Source organism: Canis aureus, chromosome 16, assembly GCF_053574225.1.
Source record: "Canis aureus isolate CA01 chromosome 16, VMU_Caureus_v.1.0, whole genome shotgun sequence".
NCBI lineage: Eukaryota > Metazoa > Chordata > Mammalia > Carnivora > Canidae > Canis > Canis aureus.
In genome coordinates, this window is record NC_135626.1 from 5,509,411 (window position 1) to 5,531,645 (window position 22,235).

Below are 22,235 nucleotides of genomic sequence, written 5' to 3' on the forward strand. Positions count from 1 at the left end.
AGGGGCCAGCTGGAGGGTGGGCGGGAGGCCGACCGGCCCGGGTCCGGCCGCGGGCCCGCAGGGTATAGGGGAGGTGGATGGGCCGCCCGCCCTATGGCTGGGCTTAACAGCATCACCGCGGTTCAGCTGGGTGGGGGCATCTCCAGAGGTGGGGATGTGGGGGGAGGCTGGGGGCTGCCGGGTGCAAGTCAGGGTGGTGGGGCATCCTCTGGGGGCTCTGACACCAGTCTTTCCTCTTGGCCTTCTAGCCCTGTCAGTTTGACTATGCTGTTTTCTGCCCGAACCTGACAGAGGTGTCGTCTGCTGGCAATGCAGGTAAGAGGTGACAGGTGTGGCCCCTGGGTAGGAGCAGGGGGTTGGAGGGTCCCTAAGTGGATTGCTCTGCTGGTGACAGTGGGGGTTTCTGAACTGGTCTGGGGTAGGAGCTAGACTTGTTTTATTGTATAGATATACAGTGTTTGGTACGTTTTGGGTATTGTGACCACGGTACCAAAACATAATTACTGGGGGAAACCGGTTACAGGCTGCAACCCACTGCTGGTTTCAAAATCAATTTAAAAATCAAATGCTAGAGGGGATCCCTGGGTTGGCGCAGTGGTTTAGCGCCTGCCTTTGGCCCAGGGCGGGATCCTGGAGACCCGGGATCAAATCCCACGTCCGGCTCCCTGCATGGAGCCTGCTTCTCCCTCTGCCTGTGTCTCTGCCTCTCTCTCTCTCTGTGTGTGTGACTATCATGAATAAATAAATAAAATCTTTAAAAAAATAAAAATAAAAATCAAATGCTAGTGTAAACCAACTTTTTTTTTTAACTAGCATTTTTATAAAATTTTTATTTATTTATGATAGAGAGAGAGAGAGAGGGGGGCAGAGACACAGGCAGAGGGAGAAGCAGGCTCCATGCACCGGGAGCCCGATGTGGGATTCGATCCCGGGTCTCCAGGATCGCACTCTGGGCCAAAGGCAGGCGCCAAACCGCTGCGCCACCCAGGGATCCCCTAAACTAGCATTTTTTAAACGACTCTGACATCGGGAAAATGAGGAAGCCCTCTGGCTGTCTCTGTGTACCTTGCATGAAGGGTAGTTTTATAAAAAATCTGTCCCAGACATCTGTATACACCCGTATGAGTACTGAGTTGCCATCGTAAAGTGTGTTTTACTCTGGGTCATGTTCAAAACAATTTGAAATACTGTAAAAAAAAAAAAAAAAAATACAGATCCTGGGACGCCTGGGTGGCTCAGTGGTTGAGCATCTGCCTTCAGCTCAGGGCATGATGCTGGGATCTGGGATTGAGTACCACATTGGGCTCCTTGCAGGAAGCTTGCTTCTCCCTCTGCCTGTGTCTCTGCCTCTCTTTCTCTCTCTGTGTCTCTCACAAATAAATAAAAAAAATCTTAAAAAAAAAAAAAAAACAAAAAAAAACAGATCCTCAGGTTCCACATCAGACTGCTGGGGAGAGTCTAGGAATCCGCATTTCTACTTACGCCCACCCAGGTGCTGGACCCTGCTTTACCTTTGGAGGCAGTGAGGCTAGGGTGGGGAGCTGTGCTCAGTGGGCAAAAGCCCCAGCTCTGAAGCTAAACCACCTGGCCTTGCTTCCCCCCAGCTCCAGGATCAGGGGCAGGTCACCATCTGCATCTTTGTTTCCTCCCAGCACTGCCCACTGTGAGGCCCAATGATGTGATGGTATGTGTAAAGGAAGGGCCTGGCTTTAGGCAGGTGCTCAGCATGCCTCCTGTGCCCCCCACCCCTGTTCCTCTTGCTCATGTGCCCATCCTTGTACCCGGCAGACCAGCAGAACTTCATGGTGACCCTGGATCAGGTGTTGCTCCGCTGCCTTGCACACCAACAGCACTGGAGCCACCTGAATGAGGAGCACGCCAGCCCCAACCTCTGGAGCCCCACCAGCCTGGAGCCTGGTGAGCCCACCTCCTTGCTGCTGGCTTCCCACCAACCCCACACCCATAGCACCAGCTCCCTCGTCTTCAGCTGCATCTCCCACGCCCTGCAGTGGATCAGCCAAGGCCGGGACCCTGTCTTTCAGCCACCCAGTCCCCCACAGGGCCTCCTTGCCCACCCTGTGGCAGGCAGTGGGGCCAGCCTGCTCCGCGACGCTGTAGCCATCCATGTACTGGTCACAGGCAGCCTGCATCTAGTGGGCGGTGTCCTCAAGCTGCTGGAGCCTGCCCTGTCCCAGTAGCCTGGGCAGTGGGATTGGAAGTGGGGGTCTCCCATACCTGCCTTGCATCTCTCCATGAACTCCTGTTAGGTGCCTTTTGTTGTCTGCTTTTCTATTCTGTCTAGACTGGCCCAGGGGCCCGGGTTCTGGGCAGCAAGATTGAGGGCTGGAGAGGGGAGGCCAAGATGGGACCACCTCTGTCTCTGAGCCTAGGGTGCTTTTGGCCTCTCCTTCCTCCTGGCTGAGACAGCCAGAGGGCTTCCTCTTCCTCGTTCTCCCGCTGTCGGAGTCCACCTGACTATGCAGCCCACCTCCCTTCCCAACCTGCCTGCCTCCTGGCTTGGGCCCAGCTCACAATGTGAGCGACCTGGCCAGCCTAGGGTTCTGCTGGGTGCTGGGTGGTAGATTACCTCCTAGTGGCCCACAAGAGATGGCGGATGGTTGGAACCAATTAAAGCCTTTAACGAAAAAAAAAAAAAGTTTGATCGACTCTTGATCCCTAGCGCCCTTAGCACACGGTAGGGTGAGGGCTGCAGCTGGCACAGGAACTGGACTCGGTGGGAGCCCCTCCTCCCAAGTCTCAGGAGGCCTGTCTGAAATGAGAACCGTGGACTAATGTCTGTTGGCCTCAGGCCAGGCATTGCTTTGTAGACCTCCCCACAGAGACCTTGTTCCAACTGAGGCAACTGGCTGGTTTCAAGAAGCCATGGAACCTGCCCACAGTCACACAGCCAATTATGCAGCAGCTTCAGGATTTGAACCCAGAGCTGTCACCTCCCCACCCATTTTAGGCTTCCCATTCTTTCTTCTGGCCCAGCCCAGCACTGATTTCATGGTCTGATTTATTGGTGGTGAGTATATAGGGGTGGGTCCAGGCCAGACAGGCCACTTCCCAGCTGATGCCTGCCTTGGGGTCTCCATGTGACAGTTGTAGAGAGGAGCTAGGCTCTCCTGTTCTCAGGCTGGGCACCCCTAGGCTTCTGTTTCCCTTGCCAAAGTCGTGCCAGTCCGGGTGTGAAGGGAGCAGGTCCAGGGGGCTCTGGGCTAGCCTTCTTCTGTTTCCTTGGAGGAGGCCTGGGTGGGCTGGGTGAGTCTGTTTTGAATTCTCCCCTCCCACCCAGCCCAGGTCACCAAGTGCTGGATCCAGGTTAAAATGACAAGAACTTGGTTTCTACAATAGTGTGGACTTATAGGGCAGTGGTCTCTCTCTCCGTGGTCCTGGGCAGTCATATTCCAGGCCCACTGGGTTTGCAGGTTCTAGGGGGTGGGGTGGGGGGACCCCAAGGTGTTCCAAGCTGGTGCCCCCGCTGGCAGCAGGCCTCTGAGAGGGAGGCAGGAGGGGTGGGCGCAGAGGGCATGGTCCATCCTTGGTCGAGTGGAGGGGTTGGGGTCCCGGGATAAGTTCATGGCCAGTGGTTCCCAGCTGGTGGCTGCTCAGTCTCTCCTGCTGGGCGAGGGCTGGCTGGGGGGCCCCCAGGTCTCCGGGCCGGGTGCTACGCCATGCTGCTGGTGGAGCAGGGGGTGCTCTGGGTGCTCCCGATGCTGTGGTTGGTGCTACTGCTCTCTGAGGAGGCCGGGGCAGCCACCGCCACCACGGGCTCCCGCTTGCCAGGGGGACCTGGGGGCAGGGGCGGAGGTCAGGGCCCCGGCCAGGGCTCCCCACTCCCCCAGAGGCTCCCCCTGGCTCCCCCAGGTGATGGTGGCAGAGGGGTCCTGAGCACTCATTGTGGGGGCCTGGGATACTCACGCGTGTGCGAGTAGATGTACCAGAGTGCAGCAGTGAGCAGGGCCCCAATGAGGAAGGCGCCAAAGGTGATACCCAGCACAGCGGGCAGGACGAGGCCTTTGTCTAAGCATGCAACGGAAGGATGGCTGTGGTCAGTGCTGTGGCTCCTCCCTAGCACCCTACTGTGTGGTACTGGCCAGGAGCACAGGTTTGGGCATCAATCCCAGCTCAGCCACTGACCCTGACTTCTCTGGACCTCAGTCTCTTCTCATCAGGCAAATGGACTCATCACACCCAGGCCTGGCACTAAGCCATGGCTGTTCTGACCATATACCTAGAAAGCCCTATCAGGCTTTTGGGCCATGCGTCTGCCTTCCAAGGTTGATGGAGCTGCATCTTTAGGGAAAATGGATGGTGTAATCTGAGCCAAGTGAGGGGGCCTGGGAGTGCAGAGCATGCCCCACCCCACTGTGTGACCTTAGGTCAATCCCTGCCCTTCTCTGAGCCCTATACTATGGTAAGAATGGCCAGAGTACTTCTGAGGGCTCTTCAGATCTGCTTGCTCTTGGGTTTTCCCAAGCCTTGTTCTGTCCACACTCCTGACTCCCGGGTGACTATGGGCCTCCCCTTGGATACTGAGTTTCCATCTATGCTGTGGGGTAATTAGCCGTGCTCTCTTGGTCATGGGCTGGGGTTGGGAGCTCCATTCTGACCCAAGTAGGGTGGCTAGGAAGCAGGTACCCCTCAGCCTCTGCCCCCAATGTCAGTGACCTTCTCTGCTTTGTGGGGGCCCAGGCCCAGAGGGAATAAACGAGGAGGCTGGAGAGTGCTGGACTGAGGGGCCCCCTCCACACTGGGGGCCTTAAGAAGGTGAGGCCAGCCCTGCCGCAACATGCCTTCTGCCTCATTTGATTTCAGGATGCCCCTTCCCCCCACCAAGCAAGGTCAGCTGGCAACTATGGGGATTAGAGAAAACTAAATGCCTGGGATCTGGTCCATGGGGTAGTCAAGTGCAAAGGCTCTCTATCTAGCAGATACAGCACAGATCCTATGCTAGGCTGCAAGGGGACCCTTCTGCCCCTCCTTCCAGAGTTGCTCTCTTTGGGGTCCTTCCTGCATGTGTCTATGCTGCACCCCTCTGGGCTATCCATCAGGTCCCATGTTGGCCTCAGCCAGTGGAACCCTAGAGAGACTCACCAGGCAGGCCAGGGCTGACGATGTTCAGACGCATGGAGATAGTTCTGTGGGTTTCCTGGGGGAGGAAAAGAGAGGTGGATAGCATAGCCTGCAGGAGGCAGCTTCGGGGCTTATTCCCTGGCTCAGTGACCCTGGCCTGTCACCAGCCACCCTGGGGCCGTGGCTTTGGGTCCCATCCTACCATTTTCTAGCTAAGAGCCTGTGGGCAGGTCCTGGGAGATCTGTGCTCAGAGAAGGGTATTGGGTGGACAACCTTTGGCTGCTACTAGGATGTTCCCTGGGAGGTGCCCGAATCCCACGAGGATTGCGGAGGCACTCTGCACTGCATCTGTGACCTTTGTGAACACCTGGGAGAGATGAGCCAGGTTAGCCAGAGGCCCGTGCTCATGGAGGGTAGTGGGGGAGAGGCCAACTCAGAAATGGCCACAAACGCTTTCCTAGCTTCATACAATCAGAGAAGTTTCCAATCCTGAAGACCCTTCTGTATGCCAGGACCTGAGGATAGGTGTGTCTAGGGCTGTGTGCCTGAGGATGGGAATCTCCACTGGATGGTGAAGAAGAAAATCAGAACTTGGTGTCCTTTATCTTAACCATCTTCACTGAGATTTCCTGTTTAATGCAGTGACATTGGTGACTACTATGTGGAAAGATGGGGGAGTGTGTGGATTCCTTGGTGGATGGATCAATGGATGAGTGGGTGGGATGGTAAGAGCCTGACTGGCTGACTGAGATGGTTGGAAGGACTATGGATGAGTGAATGACTTGGTGGGATGGTGAGAAGTATCAAGTAATGAATGGATGACTGGTTGGGAAAGTGGGATGATGGGTAGATGGCTGGGTAGGATGGTGGAAAGATGGATGGATGGATGGATGGATGGATGGATAGTGAGAGGATAGGTGGTGGGGGATGAGTGGAAGGATAGACGGAAGAATGGATAGAAAAGGAAGAAAAGGAAGGGGGGATGGAAGGAAAGAAGTATGGTGGAAGGCTGAAGGAAGGATGGAAGAATGCATGGATGGAAGATGGATAGATGAAAGGAAGGATGGGTGGATGGATGCAAATGATGAATGGATGGTGGAAGGATGAGTGGGTGGAAGGATGGATAGATGGAAGATGGAAAGTGGATGGGTGGAAGACACAAATGAAAAGATGAGTAGATGGCAGACAAATTGATGGATGGTAGATGAATGGATGGATGGAAGGAAGGGTAGGTGGATGATGGATAAGTGGTTGGGAAGAAAGATGGATAGTAGAAGGATGGATGGAAGAAAGAAAAGGAAGAATGAATAGATGAATGGATTGAAGAAAAAGGAATGAAGGATAGATGGGAGGATTGATGGAAGCACGAAGGAAGGATGGATGGACACAGCTGCAAATCCTACTAATGTCCCATACTCAGCAAAGCCATCAGAAGACTGTAGGGTGGCAGAAGGAGTAGCCGTGATAGGCAGAAGTCCTACACCAATCTGTGGTTCTTCTGCCCCTTGCCAGCTGGCCCCACATCATGGGCTGTTCTACCCCTTCCTGGAAACTCTAGACATGAAGCCACCCTTGAAGCTGGGGCCCCACTCACCGGTGACAGACTCCTCGAACGCAGGGCTACGGTGCAGGTAAGGGTGCCAGTTGTGGGTGTGGGCACCATGTAGCCACGGAGGAGGAAGCTGAAGCGCACATCACCACCAGGGCCTGGGGACAGTAGGCTTACACAGCTGCCCTTAGCTGTCTGGCTCTGGATGAGTTCCACGGTGTCTCCCTCAGGCCCCAAATCCAGTTGGCAGCTGTCTAGCTGCAGCGTGAGCTCTGGGATCGATGGGGTCATGCTCACCTGTGTGGGTAGGTAAGAGTGACGAGGCATGGTCAGTTACTCAATGCTCCCCTCATGGAAGAAGCTAGATTCATTCAGGAGCTCCATCCTGGCAGTGGAAGGACAGTCCCCGGTCTGCTTAGAGCAGATGAGGAGGAGGGGACATTCCACCCAGTGTCTGACTGCTGTGTCTCCCCGCCGCCCTGCACCCTGCTGGGGAGTTAACTGCACACCTTCTCTGTACTGATGGTGGAAAGAAAGGCTCTGAGAACCCCAGGGGCGGGCAGGCCTGAGCGGGCAAGTCCAGTACCTGCACAAAGCCCTGCTGCCCCAGCTCGATGGTGTTGGAGGCCTGGAGGAAGTGTGGGCTGAGGTACAGGCCCAGCTGGAAGGAGAGGCTCTCCATGTTGATGCAGTGAACCTTCTTCTGTGGGAGATAGGACGGGGCTTGGTCAGTCTGGGAGGCTCCAGGTAGGAATATTAAGGGGTGGGGGTAGGAATACGAGCCACAGTCCTGACTTGCTGCTTGGCCAACCCTCGTTATCACCTTTTTAAAAAAGACAAAGCTGACATTTATCAAGAACTTGCTCTGGGCCAGGCCTGGGTGAATGTTCTTCTATGTGTCATGTGAGGGGCTGCTCATAAGCACCCCCACGAGGGAGATCTCTTATGCCCCTGTTTACAGATGTGACCTTCGGTCCAGGAAGCTTAACAGATTTGCACAAGACCACACAGCCAGTATATACTACAACTTTCTGACTTGAGAGGCTGAGGACAGAACCCTAAACAGTACTGCTTCCATTGTACAGAAGGGGAGACTGAGGCATACTGAAGGTAATAACATGGCTTATAGCATCAGGGCCTGAGTTTCCTGAGTCCTGCTCCCCTCTCAGGCCAGGAAAGGGCGCCAGGACCCTGAACCAGAAGGGTTAGCATGGTAACCATCCATCTCACCCACTGCAGTGAAGAGCTTGGGAAGAGGTTGACGACCACCTGCAGGAAAAGAGCCAAGGAGCAGGTCAGAGCCAGAAAGTACTCCAGAGGGCATCCCACCCAACATTTATGGATGGGGAGACTGAGGCAACCAAGGGCTAAGCTTGTCTTCCCACTGAGCATCATACCCCTCTCTCAAAGGCCCATCGGCCTGGAAGGTCGGAGGCAGCAGCTAAGCTGGCCGATACCTTTCCTGCCCGCCCTCTGTTCTTACCTCATTACTGACCACGTTTTCTGTCACTGCCATGCCACAGCTGGAGTAAGTGCTGCGCAGGACAAACTGGTCGTCTCTGTCCTCAGCCTGGCAGCTGGGGTCTGAGAAGGTCAGGCTCGTGATGGTGCACCGCAGTGTCTGGGCCAGGGTTGGAGTGGAAGGGCACCATCAGGAGGCGCGGGGCTCCCTGGGGCCTGCTCCTCACACCCCAGCTCCCAGGACTGATAACTCAGGGCTCCCCAGTCACAGCATTCCTCTCCCCTCCTCCTCTTTTCTGTTAGGTCTTACCAGATCACACCATTTAAGACTTAATACCTGAACTACACTCACTTTTGTACGTAGCCTTGTCCTAAGCAATAATATCTGTGACATCATGAGCTTGATTTGCTACTTATATATATTAGAATAAGTGCAGATGTATTAAAAGTATTCATTTGAGTCCTACATATAATCATTGCCCACAGCCCCAGGGGCATGGAGATCCCACCAGCATAATCCAGTCTCTGAACCCTAGACAATTGGAGATGGCAAATTTTTCTGATAAAGAGCCAGATGGTAAATACGTTAGGTTTTGTGGGCCATGTGGACTCTGTTGTGATTACTCAACTTTGCCATCATAGCCCAAAGCAGGTATGGAACGTATGCAAATGAATGGGTGTAGCTGTAAGCTAATAAACTTTATTTACAAAAAACGGGCAGAGGGCCAGGGTTTGCTATCTCCTGTCTTAGAAGAATCAATCTTAGAATTTTTCCCTCACGCTCTTAGGGTCAGAGACTCAGAGTCTTTGCATTGAGTGAGCTGTTGGAGAGCCCACTTGAATCCAGCTAACTCCACATGGACTTTACAGATTTGAGTGTCATTCTAAAGATTGCTGAGATCATAGATGATTTGTCAACCTCTGGCCAAGATTTCCTGCCTCAGGTTAGAAGAAATCACACAGGGGAAGATGGGGAGTTAGGATGGTCCAATGTTTTAAAATGTCCCAAGACAAAAAAAAAAAAAAAAAGAAAAAAACAAAAACAAAAAATAAAAAAAAAATAAAATGTCCCAAAACACAAAAATCACTGTAGCCAAAATTTTGAACTATAACAAACATTATTTCAAATTAGAATGGTGGACAGAGGGCCCTCAAGTTTTTTCTTTACGTAAAATGCTCATAAAAATCAAGAAAAATGGGGGATCCCTGGGTGGCGCAGCGGTTTAGCGCCTGCCTTTGGCCCAGGGCGCGATCCTGGAGACCCGGGATCGAATCCCACGTCGGGCTCCCGGTGCATGGAGCCTGCTTCCCCCTCTGCCTATGCCTCTGCCTCTCTATCTCTGTGTGACTATCATAAATAAGTAAAAATTTAAAAAAAATCAAGAAAAATGCTGAACTACATTGTTAAAGAGCCTTAGGTTATAAGTCACATGGAGTCATGACCACACTCACTACAAATCAAAGAATTAGAAATTAAAGCAAGAATGGAACATCATGTCCCACCTCTCACATTGCCAAAGGTTTTGATAGCTTTAAAAATTATATTTTTGGGGGCAGCCTGGGTGGCTTAGCGGTTTAGCGCCTGCCTTCAGCCCAGGGCGTGATCCTGGAGACCCGGGATCGAGTCCCACGTCGGGCTCCCTGCATGGAGCCTGCTTCTCCCTCTGCCTGTGTCTCTGCCTCTCTCTCTCTCTCTCTGTCATGAATAAATAAGTAAATAAAATAAAATCTTAATAAATAACAATTATATATTTTAATTTTTTAAGTAAGCTCTGTGCCCAAGCCAAAGTGGGGCTCGAACTCACAGCCCTGAGATCAAGAGTCACTATACCAACTAAGCCAGCCAGGTGCCCGGCAAAGACTTCTTTTAAACAAAAATAACAGTCTGGAGAGAGTCAAGTTCTCTCTCCTAAATTGGTAGTGAAAAATAGGAATCATCTTTTATAAAGTGAGTTGGCAACATATATCAAAGCTTACAGAATATTCATGCATTTTGACCCAGAAATCTCACTAATGTGGAAATCCAGCCTAAGAAAACAATCTATTATATAAAGAATGCATGGTGATATTTTCTGTGTATGTATAATGTTGCACAATTGGAAGCAACCTAAATGTCTAACAAGGGAGGAGTTAATTATGGCATGCCAATATGATGGAATAATTTGTGCTTATTAAAGCGACATTAAGTATATGTCAAAGTTCTAAAAATACATTAAGTGAATATAGCAGGAGACAGACAAGTGCATTGGATATGACACCATATAAGAAGTACACCAAAAAAAAAAAAAAAAAAAAAGAAGTACACCAAGAGGGGATCCCTGGGTGGCTCAGCCGATTAGCACCTGGGTAGCTCAGCGGTTTAGCGCTGCCTTCGGCCCAGGTCATGATCCTGGAGTCCCGGGATCGAGTCCCACATCAGGCTCCCTGCATGGAGCCTGCTTCTCCCTCTGCCTGTGTCTCTGCCTCTCTCTCTCTCTCTGTGTGTCTCTCATGAATAAATGAATAAGATCTTAAAAAAAGAAAGAAAGAAAGAAAGAAATACACCAAGAACACATTCCAGAAAGAAACACTAAAATATTGGTAACCATTGTCTTTGGGCAGGAAGATTGAAATTTTTTCTCCCTAATTTTTCACGTTAAAAAAAAATCTGGGGGCGCCTGGGTGGCTCAGTGGTTGAGCATCTGCTTTCAGCTCAGATCATCCCGGGATCGAGTCCCACATCGGGCTCCCTGCATGGAGCCTGCTTCTCCCTCTGCCTGTGTCTCTGCCTCTCTCTCTGTGTCTCTCATGAATAAATAAATAAAATCTTAAAAAAAAAAATCTGGTGTTATTGTAAGTATCCTCGTTCTTTAGTCAGATGGGTATTGTATCATACAGATATTAAGTAACCCCCCAGCTCAGCCTCCATTTAGGATTCATTAATGATGACTAGTATCTGTTTATCGAACAATTACTGTACACGACATGTGGCTCCACGTGTCAGACCTCTTTTTGGCAGGTACCATCATCAAGCCCATTTCACAAGTGGAAGAGCTGAGGCTTGCAGAGGGATGTGATTTGCCTCCCTGCCAGGGTCAGGACCCCAAGACTCTTGGCCTAAGGGAAGGACCAGCTACCCACATACCCTGGGGCTGGAGGGGCAGGGGTTCCCTTACCGAGATGAGGTCTTTCTTGAGCACCACAGTCATGACGTCTTCAGAGCACTTGGGCTGGATCAGGGACAGGAGCAGCTCTTGGTTGCAGCTCTCCGTGGGAGGAGGGGTGGTCTGGACAGGTGGGGGAGAGGTCTGCAGCCCACCACCACCTGCAGAGCACAGAGGACGGCCGGCAAGTCACTGAGCACTCCCCATGCACCAGGCACGAAGTGACTAGCTACTGTCACTGTCCTCAGTTGTGGATGGGAAGGATGGGCTCCCACGGGCTGACACAAGTGCCCTGTTCCTATGGCAGCACGTGGTGCTTCACTGCACTGTGGCTACTGACCCCAGTAGAGGGCAAGGGAAGGGAAGAGGGAGCTCACCGCAGCTGTGGGCCTGCAGCGAGACGACACTGGCCAGGGGGAGCTCCACGAAGGATGCTACCATGCTGGCGTTGAGTCTCCGGGCCTCCCCCAGCAGGCCTTGGGGTGTATCTGGGAGCACAAAGCCACGGATGTTCTTCTCTGGAAAGATCTTGAAGGAGTATTCACCAGTGGTCTAATGATAGGGCAGGGAGCCACAGACACAGTCAGGGGGGCACGCAGCCTGGCAGGGTTATGCCAGGCGTCAGTGCCACTCTCTCCTTTGCTCCTACTGTTTCCTCCCCTGAGGACCCCCTCCCCTCCTCTACTGGCTCCTGTTGGTCCCTCAAATCAGCCTGAGGTTCTCTTCTCCAGAACCTTCCCTGACCCTGTGGGCTGGGGTAGGGGCCTCCCTAGGGGATGATGGAAGGCCTTGTGGAGGGGGTGGCACCCGGGTGAAGGTCTAAAGAAGGAATAGCTAGTGCACCGGGGAAGAGGCTCAGAGCTGCGGTGCTTGCTGATGCAGGGAGTTGGGGTTTTCTCTTTCTCCGAGAGCCTTGGCGAGGCCTGCGCAGGGCTGTCTGGGTCGCGGAGCAAGACTCACCCAGATCTGCATGTTGTGGTTGGCGTCGATGAGCCAGGACACATGGGATGGACCTTGCAGGATAAGCACAGCTTCGGGATCGCCGGAAGCACAGCGCAGCTCCACCTTCACGGTCACTGTCCGGGGCCTGCGGTGGGGGCAGACCTGGCTCAGCGCAGGACGGGAATGCGGGGTGGGGCCTGATGGAGCCGGGTCTGGAGGGGACTAGGCCTGGGGTCAGGTGGGCAGCAGGTGTAGGCCGGTAGGAGGGGCGTGGGAGTGGGTGGGGTGGAGCCCAGAGGGGGAGGGGCCAGAGCTAAGGTAGAGGCCGCTCCTCTCTCACCTAGCCGGGGTGGGGCTTGATGTGGGCGGGCCCGGGGGCGGGCACCCTTACCCGGCCTCCGGGCCTGGTAGGACCCTCACGATGTGCGCTTCCTTGTGGCCAGGCACGCCTTCCAAACGGCAGCCCCGGACAGAGGCCCGGGTGAGCGGGCTCCACTCAAGTGTGTGGCCCATGTCCACGAGGGGTTCCAGATTGCAGAAGGACGGTGATTTCGGGGCTGTGGGGACAAGCACACTTCAGTTCCCTCCCTGAGCAGCCTGGCGCCAATACAGAGGCCCACCCTCACCCACAGTAAAGGTGGGGTGGGCAGGGTGGAGCAGCAAAGAAGTGGGGTGCCTGGGAGGGCCTGAATGCAAATCTCCTCTCTACCACTACTGCCAAGTGACTGGAGGCAAGACCCCTGGCCTGTTTCCTTATCCATGGACACAGGGTTAATAAAAGCTTTAGTTAGGGGTGCAGCCCTGCAAACACCAGCACATCACCTCACTCTCCTCTTTCTATGGCATTTACCGTGACCTAAAATTAGGGAATTTATTCATCTTTATACTTGTTTACTGTGATCACCTCACCAGTGTTGGCTCCAGGATGGCAGGACCTGGGTCTGACTGCACAGAGTCCCCAAGTGCCTAGCATAGGACTGAGCACATAGTAGGTGCACAATAAATAATATAAAAGTGCTGCTTCCTAGGTCACAAATTATTGTCCCGAGAGCACTGACTTGCTCTATGTGACCTGGGGCAAATCACATCCCATTGTGGATCTTAGTGTCCACATCTGAGGAATGGGCCAGAGGAAGTCACATTTCTTCAGAGCTGAGTCCTGAGTCCAGAAAGGCTGCTGGGGAAGCTGACCTTGGTCCAGACGGAGGAGGATGCTTTGAGGGTCATTCAGCTCAGCGATAGACGCAATGGAGCCCTTGGTATCCGCCCAGGCGAGGAGCTGGCTCTTGGTGGTGAAGGATGGCAGTTCCGTGGTGTTGACTCCTGGGTGCCCTTGGAAGATCAGTTTGGGGTTCTGGGAAGACACATGATGACTCAGAATGCTGTTCCCGGGCCTGAGCCCCCTGTCCCATTCAGAAGGTTGGAAGGTATTTTGGGGAGGCTGAGTGGAGGAGGCAGGGCTGAGAATGCTGAGGCTCATGGATATGAAGTCAGCTCAGAGCCCCCTCATTAGCCCCCCTACCCTGAGCTGATCTGTCCCATTGTCCTTCCATGCCTAAGGTGCTGGATGGATGCACATCCATGTTCATCCACCTGTCCACCTGACCACCCCTCCATAGTCTTACTCATAAAACCCACACTTGTAACACCATTTGGCTAGGGCCTGTGAGGCACAGCATCTGCTGTGAGGCACATCATCCCTGCATGGTGCCAGACACATAGTAGGCACTGACTGAGAAATACATGAGTTTGTGCCAGGCCCTGGGCCCAGCATGGGGGATCCTGATATGTCAGCTTTACCCAGGTACCTAGCACACAGCAGGTGCTCCCTGCACAATGGAAGGGAGGAAGGAAGGAAAGAAGAAACAGATGAATGAATGAATGAATGAATGAATGAATGGGATCATCCCTGCCCTGGGGATTTTACCATCCAGAAACTAGTCGTGCATCAAGTCACTTGAAACAACAGAAGACAGAGGATGTTATTTAATAGAAACAAGGGAGCAAGACAGGTCTCTGGATGGACAGGGATGGGAATCTGGGTGGCTCTAGCACCTCACTGACTCTATTGTCCAGGCCTCAGGAGCGACCCTGGTGGGCCTGAAGAAAGAAACAGGGAAGACGGCAGGGCAGCTCGGGTGGCTCAGCGGTTTAGTGCCGCCTTCAGCCCAGGGCGTGATCCTGGAGACCCGGGATCGAGTCCCACATCGGGCTCCCTGCATGGAGCCTGCTTCTCCCTCTGCCTGTGTCTCTGTCTCTCTCTCCTCTCTGTTTCTCATGACTAAATAAATAAAATCTTTAAAAAAAGAAGAAGAAGAAAAAAAAGAAGCAGGGAAGACTTCCTGGAAGAGGTATTTTGTGAAGCCAAAGGATTCAGAGGAAGCTCTTGGGGCCCCAGACTCAGAGTTCCTTTGCATTCCATCTCCAAAGCCAGGGGCATTGCTCTGAAGTAACAGCACCTTAAGGGCTTCAGGCTAGATACTAAGGGGGACTGCCTGGCAGTAGCAGTCAGCAAGATACCATAGAATGGTACACCTCTAGAAAGGACCAGGACTTAAACAAGGGGACATAGTGCTGAGTGCTAGGATGAGGAACTCAGCCCCCACAATGGAGGGGCAAGGGTGTGGTTTGGAGCAGGAGGAGGTTAGGGACCTCTACCCAGTCAGACTCTCAGGTCATCATCTATAAAATTGGGGATTAAAGGCAAGGCATTTGTCAGTTGCCTGGTGCTGAGTTAGACTTTGAGGCCCAAGCTCCAAACAGACTGTGGCCCCTCTGGGGGAGTCCCTGCCCCCTTCAGGTAGCTGGAGTGTGTGTGTGGGGTGCTGGCAGCTCCCACAGTAAGTGCCCCACCCCCATCCCAGAGTATTCTTAGCTCTGGGGAGGAAGGCGTGACCCAGGCCACGGCCAGCAGCTGCTTGACTTTCCTGCCCAGCCGGTGCGTTTCATGTTCCCTACGTCATCCAGTGCCACGCTGGGGCTCAGATCCCCGCCTGCAGGGCCGTGGAAGGGGTAGGAGAGACGGGGGAAGAGAGAAGGGGGAGGAGGAGCCCTGGCAAGCCTTTGCTCTCCACAGGGCCTCCATTTACCCCACTGGGAACAGAGGGAAGAAACACAGGGGGCTGGGCCGGTGTTTGGCCTCCAGGGCTCCCTGGGCCTTCACGTGGCCCTCTCCTCCCCGTCTGTCTCTGCTGTGCCTGCCGCAAGCCTGGATTCCACACCCCATGCCCAGGTTGTCTTGGTCTCTGGGCCTGTCTCCCAGGCAGCCCTGGATCGGGTCTGTGTTCAGTTCCCAGCTCTCCTCCTCCTCCCCCTCTCTGAGTGTGTGTCTGTCCCTCCCACAACAGGCTGGCTCTTGCTAGTTCTTTTTTTCTTTCTGTGTTTCTCTCTCCCTTGTTATCTCTGCTGTCCGCCCCCATCCTGCCCTCTGCTTTCTCTGGCTAGAAACAGCAGCTGCTCCCATCTGGGGACCACTTTCCAGGGCCTTCTACCTCTTCCAGCCCTGACCTTCCCCCTTGCCGTGGGTCCCCACCTGTTGACCTCCTCTCTCTGGTGGATGTGCCTGACACTTAAAACTTGAGTTTTTACAAAATACTTTTTCTCCAATGTAGGCTATGTTGATGAGAACAAATGCGAATTCAACAAAGTGTAAAGAACAAATAAATGTCTCTCCTAATCCCATTTCCCAGCCATAATCACCATTACTCCATTGTTAGGTTTCCTTTTCCTTTGTACTTAAATATTTTCAGACATATCTTGTAACTTTTTCAGAGATAGAGACAAGATTACTTAATGATATGTCACAGATTCCAATTCTGCTACTAGACAGACGGGAAAACTGAGGCTCTGCAAGAGGATTGGAGTTGGCCAGGGTTGTCCATAAACCTGACTCCCACATCTGGGTTTGGGCTTTTCACCCCAGCCCCTGCAGCCTTCTGGGTTCTCAGTCAGGGCCCCATGATATTCACCAGGCAATAGTGTCAGAATGAACAAGAAAAGCAGGACTGCTGGGGCAGGAGAACCTGGCCCATGGAGGCAGACAGCAGGGGCCTTCCTCGGCCAGTACCTCAGCCCACAGTTGGGAGTAACACACTCACGAAGGCCAGGTAGAGTGGGATTCCTGGGGCCTGCAACTGCAGAAGCACATTCTTCTTTGCACTGAGGACCAGGAACACCTCTCGGGGCCGAGTGCCATTTTGCTTGGACTTCTGGATAGTCAGCTCCAGCTCTGACAGCTCCTAGAGTGGAGGCAGGAAAGTGACACACACATACACACACACATACACACAGACCAGTCAGGCTTGCACGGGCTGTGCCACCTGGATCAGTAGTAAAGGCTCACCTGCCATCAGCTTCCCCTCCACTCTTCCTGCCCCACTAGGCTGCCCCTGCCTCCCGGGGCCTAGCACTGTGCCTGGCCATTGGGAGAGACTCAGAAAATATTTGCTGAATATTGCTGAATATGAAGTGATTACTCTCATCAAATCCAAAGAGACTTTTTTTTTTTTAATGCAATAAGCCTGAACTTTATCCCACAGTAGATCCAAGTTTGCTGTTTCTGTTGAGCATCCGCGTGACTTGGATGGTATCCTGTGCCCTTTCTCTATTCCTAGGCAGCAGTGTTGAGGCATCAGCCTTTCCCTGTTTCCTGTATTGCTGTTTGCCTTCCTATTTTATTTTATTTTATTTTATTTTATTTTATTTTTTTATTTTTATTTTTTTAAAGATTTTATTTTTTTATTCATAGACACAGAGAGAGGGGCAGAGACACAGACAGAGGGAGAAGCAGGCTCCACGCAGGGAGCCCGATGTGGGACTCGATCCCGGGTCTCCAGGATCACACCCCAGGCTGCAGGCGGCGCCAAACCGCTGCGCCACTGGGGCTGCCCTGCCTTCCTATTTTAAAGTACTAAAATGCCCATATTTTTGTTGATATAATACCATCATTTTGATATTTTATGAGACTGGGAACTTGAAATCATTAAGTCCTGAGAGGAACCTATAGAATGAAAAATGTTAATTTATCACGGGGCATGCATTTAGAATGCCTTCATAACAACAACCACAACCACATCCTCAGTAATAATAACACTTAGACGGTGCTAACTATGTGCCAGGACTGTTCCAAGTCCTTTACATATGGACTCACTTAATCCTCATGACAATCTTAAGAGGTAGGCATCATTATTCTCATTTAACAGATAAGAAAATGAGGTGCAGAGAGGTGAAGTCCCAGGATCACACAACAGGTAAATATGGAGCTAGGATGTGGACCAGGCAGGCCTCTGCTCTAACCATATGGTCTCACCACATTTTTCTACACCTCTTTACTCCCAAGAAGGAAAAGGACACAGCAATCACCATGGCAATGCTTCTATTGAAAGAACAACCTCAGGGGCGCTTGGGTTTCAGCTCAGGTTGTGATCCCAGGGTTGTGAGATCAAGGCCTGTATCAGGATCCAAGTCAGTGTGGGGTCTGCTTGAGATTTTCTCTCCCTCTCCCTCTGCCCCTCCTGCTTGTGCTGTCTCTCACTCTCTCAAATAAATAAATAAATAGTTTTTAAAAAGATGTTTATTTATTTAAGAGAGAGAGAGAGCATGAGCAGGGGAGCAGCAGGCAGAGGCAGAGGGAGAAGCAGATTCCCTGCTGAGCAGGGAGCCCGACATGGGTTTTGATCCCAGGACCTTGGGATCATGACCTGAGCCTAAGGCAGATGCTTAACCAACTGAGCCACCCAGGTGCCTCAATAAATACATAAATCTGAAAGAAAGAAAGAAAGAAAAAACCTCAGCTCTGCTCAAAGACTTTCTGAACCAGTGAACAGGCAGAGATATGCCTCAGGAGCCCCACCATGGACTCACGGGGACAAAGATTAATGGAAACACTTCTCTGAGCAGTGAGTTCCAGCCGCTCTCTGAAGCTGGCAGCCCCTGCACAGAGATAAAACCTGACCCCCCAAATCTCCTAAATACTTATCAAAAAGGAGAGAGGTATTTCAAGATGAAGACATCAGTGGAAAGTTTTAGATTTAACTTCCAATTATCTCCTGGCCATTTCCCCAGCTGATGTCACAGAGCCAGATAGAGTGTTTCAGCCGCTGGAAAAATCTGCCCAGAAATATTTCCGTTAGTCAATAATGACACCATAGTCACTCTTTGTTTGTAACTCTGCTCTTTGAAACAAAAGAGCAAATAACGTGATTTCAATTTGAATGTTTCACAAGCAACTTTTTCACTTCAGTGAGCTATTGATGTTGCCTATCTTCAGATCTCTGTTTTTATGCAAATTTATAGAACAATAATATATGTTTCAAATTTATGTTTTAGGGGCACCTGGGTGGCTCAGTGGTTGAGTGTCTGCCTTTAGCTCAGGTCATGATCCTGGGGTCCTGGGATTTAGTCTCACATCAGGCTCCCTGCAGGGAGCCTGCTTCTCCCTCTATGTCTCTGCCTCTCTCTGTGTGTCTCTCACGAATAAATAAATAAAATCTTTTTTAAAAATGATGTTTGATAAGTTCATGTTTTTGATTAATCAGTGTTTTTTTTAATTAGTGTTTTCTAATAGGTTTATAACATTTTGGTTTTCGAAATATCTTTTTAGGTCAATGTTTAAAAATATTATGCATATTATGCATCCTAAGGGCATCTGGCTGCTTAGTTGGAGGAGCATGCAACTCTTAATCTCAGGGTTGTGAGTTCAAGTCCCATGTCGGGAATGGAGGTTTCTTGAATAAATAAAACTAAAAAAAAATATATTTATGCATTCTAAACACTTTAAAACTTAAAAAGTGGATTTAATATATTTTGGTAAAATATGAAATAAATAGCTAATTGTCAGAACTGACATTTTGTTCCAAGATTGTGATCACTACTTGAAACTTTTATTTAATTTGTTAATTTATTTAAAAATTGAAGTATAATTGGCAGGCTTACTTGAGATTAACCTAAGCAAAAGGAGACCCACCTTGGTGGTGTTGGGAAAGACCCAGTACAGCCAACCTGCTAGAATCCTTGAGAATCTTTGAGAATCCTTGAGAATGGACCTGCCCACCCCCTCCCACCTCTTTGCCCTGATTGTATATGTACTATTGGCTCGAACAATTGAGTATGATTGCACAACCCTGTGTATCTACTAAAAACCATTCAATTGTACACTCTCAATGGGCAAACTTTACCTGGATAAAGCGGTCAAAAAAACCCACTAAATATCAGTAATTTCACATGGTTCAACATAATCTGTTCCTGACCCTATACTGAGCATGTTACATGTGTTTTTATTGAAGCAGAGTCGGGAAGCCTCCCATTTTACAGATTTATCAGTTGAGGGTCAGAAAGGGAAACTGCCAAGGGATGTGCCAGAGGTGAAGTCAGGTGTCCAGTGCACATCAGCCTGGTGCCAGAGCAGAGCCCACACCCCTGGGCTGTGTCCTCCCTCTCTCAGCCCTGCTGTCCTGGACTGCCCTGCGGTTCATCACTGTCTAGTCCCATCTGTCTGTCCTCCCCCAGGAGAGTGACCTTTGGAGTCCCATATGCAGCAAAGGCATGGGCCCTGGGGTTTGCAGATGCTGTGGATGGGCCGCAGTGGATGAGGTCCATCCTCTGCCCCTTGGTGGATACCCACAGCCTGAGAGCACCGCAGGCCCCAGAGCAATAGGGATTTGGCAGGGAAGAGCCCCATGAACATCCATTCTTGCTGCTGCTTGGCAACTGCTCCCTGGTCTCCACTCGGGAGGACAAGGTTGGGAACAAATACCAGGTAGGGCTCTCGATAAAGGAAGTTAAAAAAGAGAAGTAGAGGTCAGCGTCGGGCCAGGCTAAGGGTGAGGGCATTGGGAGACGGGCACTTTGGGACATGTGTTGTGAAACTCAACTCTTCATCCACCACTCACTCAGCTGTCCCCGTGTCCCTCCTTGTGGGGGTAGGGGCTGGAAAGGGAGCAGGGGTGGAGGCCCAAGGAGGGGCAGCCATGGGCCAGAGGCACACAGCAGGTGACCACGTGCATGCTTGGGGAGGCCGGAGGCCTGGGTTCCCCCTCACCCCCCAGGGGTCCCCAAGCTCCCAGACCCCGCCGAGGCCAATTGGTTACCAGAAAACCCCAGTTGAGTTTCCACAGCAAACATTTCCATCCCAGAGCCCTGACTCATCATCACCGTCACTCCCCCACACACCGACTTCCCCCTCTGCCCCTGCCCGGAGCCCAGGGGGGAAGAGAGGGGTCTGACTCGCCCCCCTCCACCTCCCAGCACCCAGCCTCCCGAAGAGCAGCCTGGGAATTCTAGGAGCTCTCAGGTCTGGCCTGGGCCAACTTGGGCCCACGCCCCCCTTCCCTGAGTGGGTGGGCGGGAGGCCACGTTGCTATTTTTGTGCTAGTGTCCCACAGATGCATTGTTGGCTCAGGCGTCGGAGGCGGGAAGGGGGGATTTCGGTGAGGAGGCCCTGAACACTAGTAGCCACTTATAGAAAGTTGCTTCCAGCAATTCTTCTAGGAGTGGAGCCTTGGGGCTGCCTGCAGCCCCCACCCTCTTAGGGCCAGACTGGAGCCGGCCAGATTGGAGCCAGCCGTCCCTCCATCCACCCCAGCAGGCTCAGATGATCACACGGGCAGGATGGCAGGGGAAATGGGTCAAAGCCAGACTGACCTGAATTCAAATATGGGCTCAGTCATTAACCTGTGACCCTGGGCAGTCACGATTCCTCTCTGGGCCTCAGTTTTCTGGTCTGGAAAATTGGCTGAATGATACGCCCACTTCGTAGACTTGGGAGGAATCGGTGAGATTCTGCTTGCAAAATGGGGGTGTCCAGGGCCCAGCTAAATACACAGCAGTAGACTGGCTCTCATCACCTGTGACTTCCTCCTTGCCCACTCATCCAGAGGACTGCCACGGTCTGGGGAGGTCAGTGTTAAGGGTGGGCAGCAGTTAGCTAGAACTGGAGCAGGTCAAAGCTATGCCTCATGGTGGCATCCCCGCTCTGGGCCTTGGTCTCCCCATCTGTGTAGTGAGGAGTTGGGCTCAGCGATGTTCTAGTATCGTATGGTCCTTGGACTTCATCCTGCCTCCTGGGGGTCCCCGTGGTTGGCATCCCGGAGACATGGTCTCTAGCCAGGTGGACACAGAATGGGCTTCCGGAACCCCCTGGGAGAGACGTGCTGAGGGCCCCTGGTCAGCCTGTGTTCTTTGCTAATCTATGAAGCCAGTGCTGAGTCCTGCCTGGAGCTTCTATGCTCTTGAAGGGGCACAGGAGGTAGGCACAACTCTATCCTCCAGGGGCTTGGCAGAGAACAAGGCTAATACCCTTGAACAGCTCGAGATGAACAGCAAGTGACGCCACTAACTCTGTGGGGATGGTCACTGAGCAAATGCTCATGTGCAAGTATATTTCTCGTGCCTTCCTTCCGTGATCCATCCATCCACCTGATATTTACTTCCAGACTGACCCTGACCTGGCCACCTGCAAACAAAGCAGTGAGAGCACAGTCACTATCTCCACAAAGCGTGTTAGGCCTGTGATCTGTGCCCTTCCACCAAACCTGCCCCTACTATTTGCAAGGGCTGGGATATGAATACAAACTCCCAGCCCACCCTCTTTTCTTTTCACCTGCTCTTCGTGAGCATAAATGTGAGAGACCCAGCCTGAACGCCCAAGCTCTGCTGTGTCTGGCCCCTACAAATAATCACCTCATCCCACCCCTCTTAGGTCTGGAGGAGCTCCCACCAGCCACACAGAACCCCCTCTAGACAATGGGACTAGAAAGAGCCCCACGCAGCCCCAGGAGGAGGCGCAGCACATATGGGCAGGGAATTCTGGAGCCCAGGGACCCAGAGCACGAACTCGGGGACAGGTGAGGCTCTGGATGGGGATGTCCCTCTAGCCTTGCAGATACCCTATCCTGGAGGAGGAATGCAGCTGGAAGAAGGCCAGCGGAGGGCCGTGTGGGCCTCACGAACGGCCTCCTGGGATGGTCTGGGGGAGCCCAGGCCCCCTCCCACTCTCCCTCTCTGCCTGAGCAGCCTGGCCTGCCCCTCTGGTCAAGAATGAGTCAGTGCAAGAGCCTGGCAG

The 22,235-nt window shown here is 52.2% G+C and overlaps 2 protein-coding genes across 3 annotated transcripts in view; one reads left to right on the forward strand and one right to left on the reverse strand.

Annotated features, from left to right (window-relative positions):
* Nucleotides 1–9,174, forward strand: part of FPGS (folylpolyglutamate synthase) — a 28,352-nt gene extending 19,178 nt beyond the window's left edge. For both annotated transcript variants that reach the window (XM_077850761.1, XM_077850762.1), the window contains 2 exons: nucleotides 249–315; nucleotides 1,789–9,174. In XM_077850761.1, coding sequence (XP_077706887.1) covers nucleotides 249–315; nucleotides 1,789–2,198 — 477 coding nt within the window. In that variant the 3' untranslated portion in view covers nucleotides 2,199–9,174. The remainder of the gene's footprint in view (nucleotides 1–248; nucleotides 316–1,788) is intronic.
* ENG (endoglin) overlaps nucleotides 3,003–22,235 on the reverse strand; it is a 31,464-nt gene continuing 12,231 nt past the window's right edge. The window contains exons 3-15 of the mRNA XM_077850764.1: nucleotides 16,273–16,413; nucleotides 13,367–13,529; nucleotides 12,567–12,732; nucleotides 12,194–12,320; nucleotides 11,611–11,785; nucleotides 11,246–11,394; nucleotides 8,113–8,250; nucleotides 7,860–7,898; nucleotides 7,216–7,332; nucleotides 6,675–6,926; nucleotides 5,101–5,155; nucleotides 3,925–4,026; nucleotides 3,003–3,795 (exon numbers count right to left, since the gene is read on the reverse strand). Coding sequence (XP_077706890.1) covers nucleotides 3,671–3,795; nucleotides 3,925–4,026; nucleotides 5,101–5,155; nucleotides 6,675–6,926; nucleotides 7,216–7,332; nucleotides 7,860–7,898; nucleotides 8,113–8,250; nucleotides 11,246–11,394; nucleotides 11,611–11,785; nucleotides 12,194–12,320; nucleotides 12,567–12,732; nucleotides 13,367–13,529; nucleotides 16,273–16,413 — 1,749 coding nt within the window. The 3' untranslated portion in view covers nucleotides 3,003–3,670. The remainder of the gene's footprint in view (nucleotides 3,796–3,924; nucleotides 4,027–5,100; nucleotides 5,156–6,674; nucleotides 6,927–7,215; nucleotides 7,333–7,859; nucleotides 7,899–8,112; nucleotides 8,251–11,245; nucleotides 11,395–11,610; nucleotides 11,786–12,193; nucleotides 12,321–12,566; nucleotides 12,733–13,366; nucleotides 13,530–16,272; nucleotides 16,414–22,235) is intronic.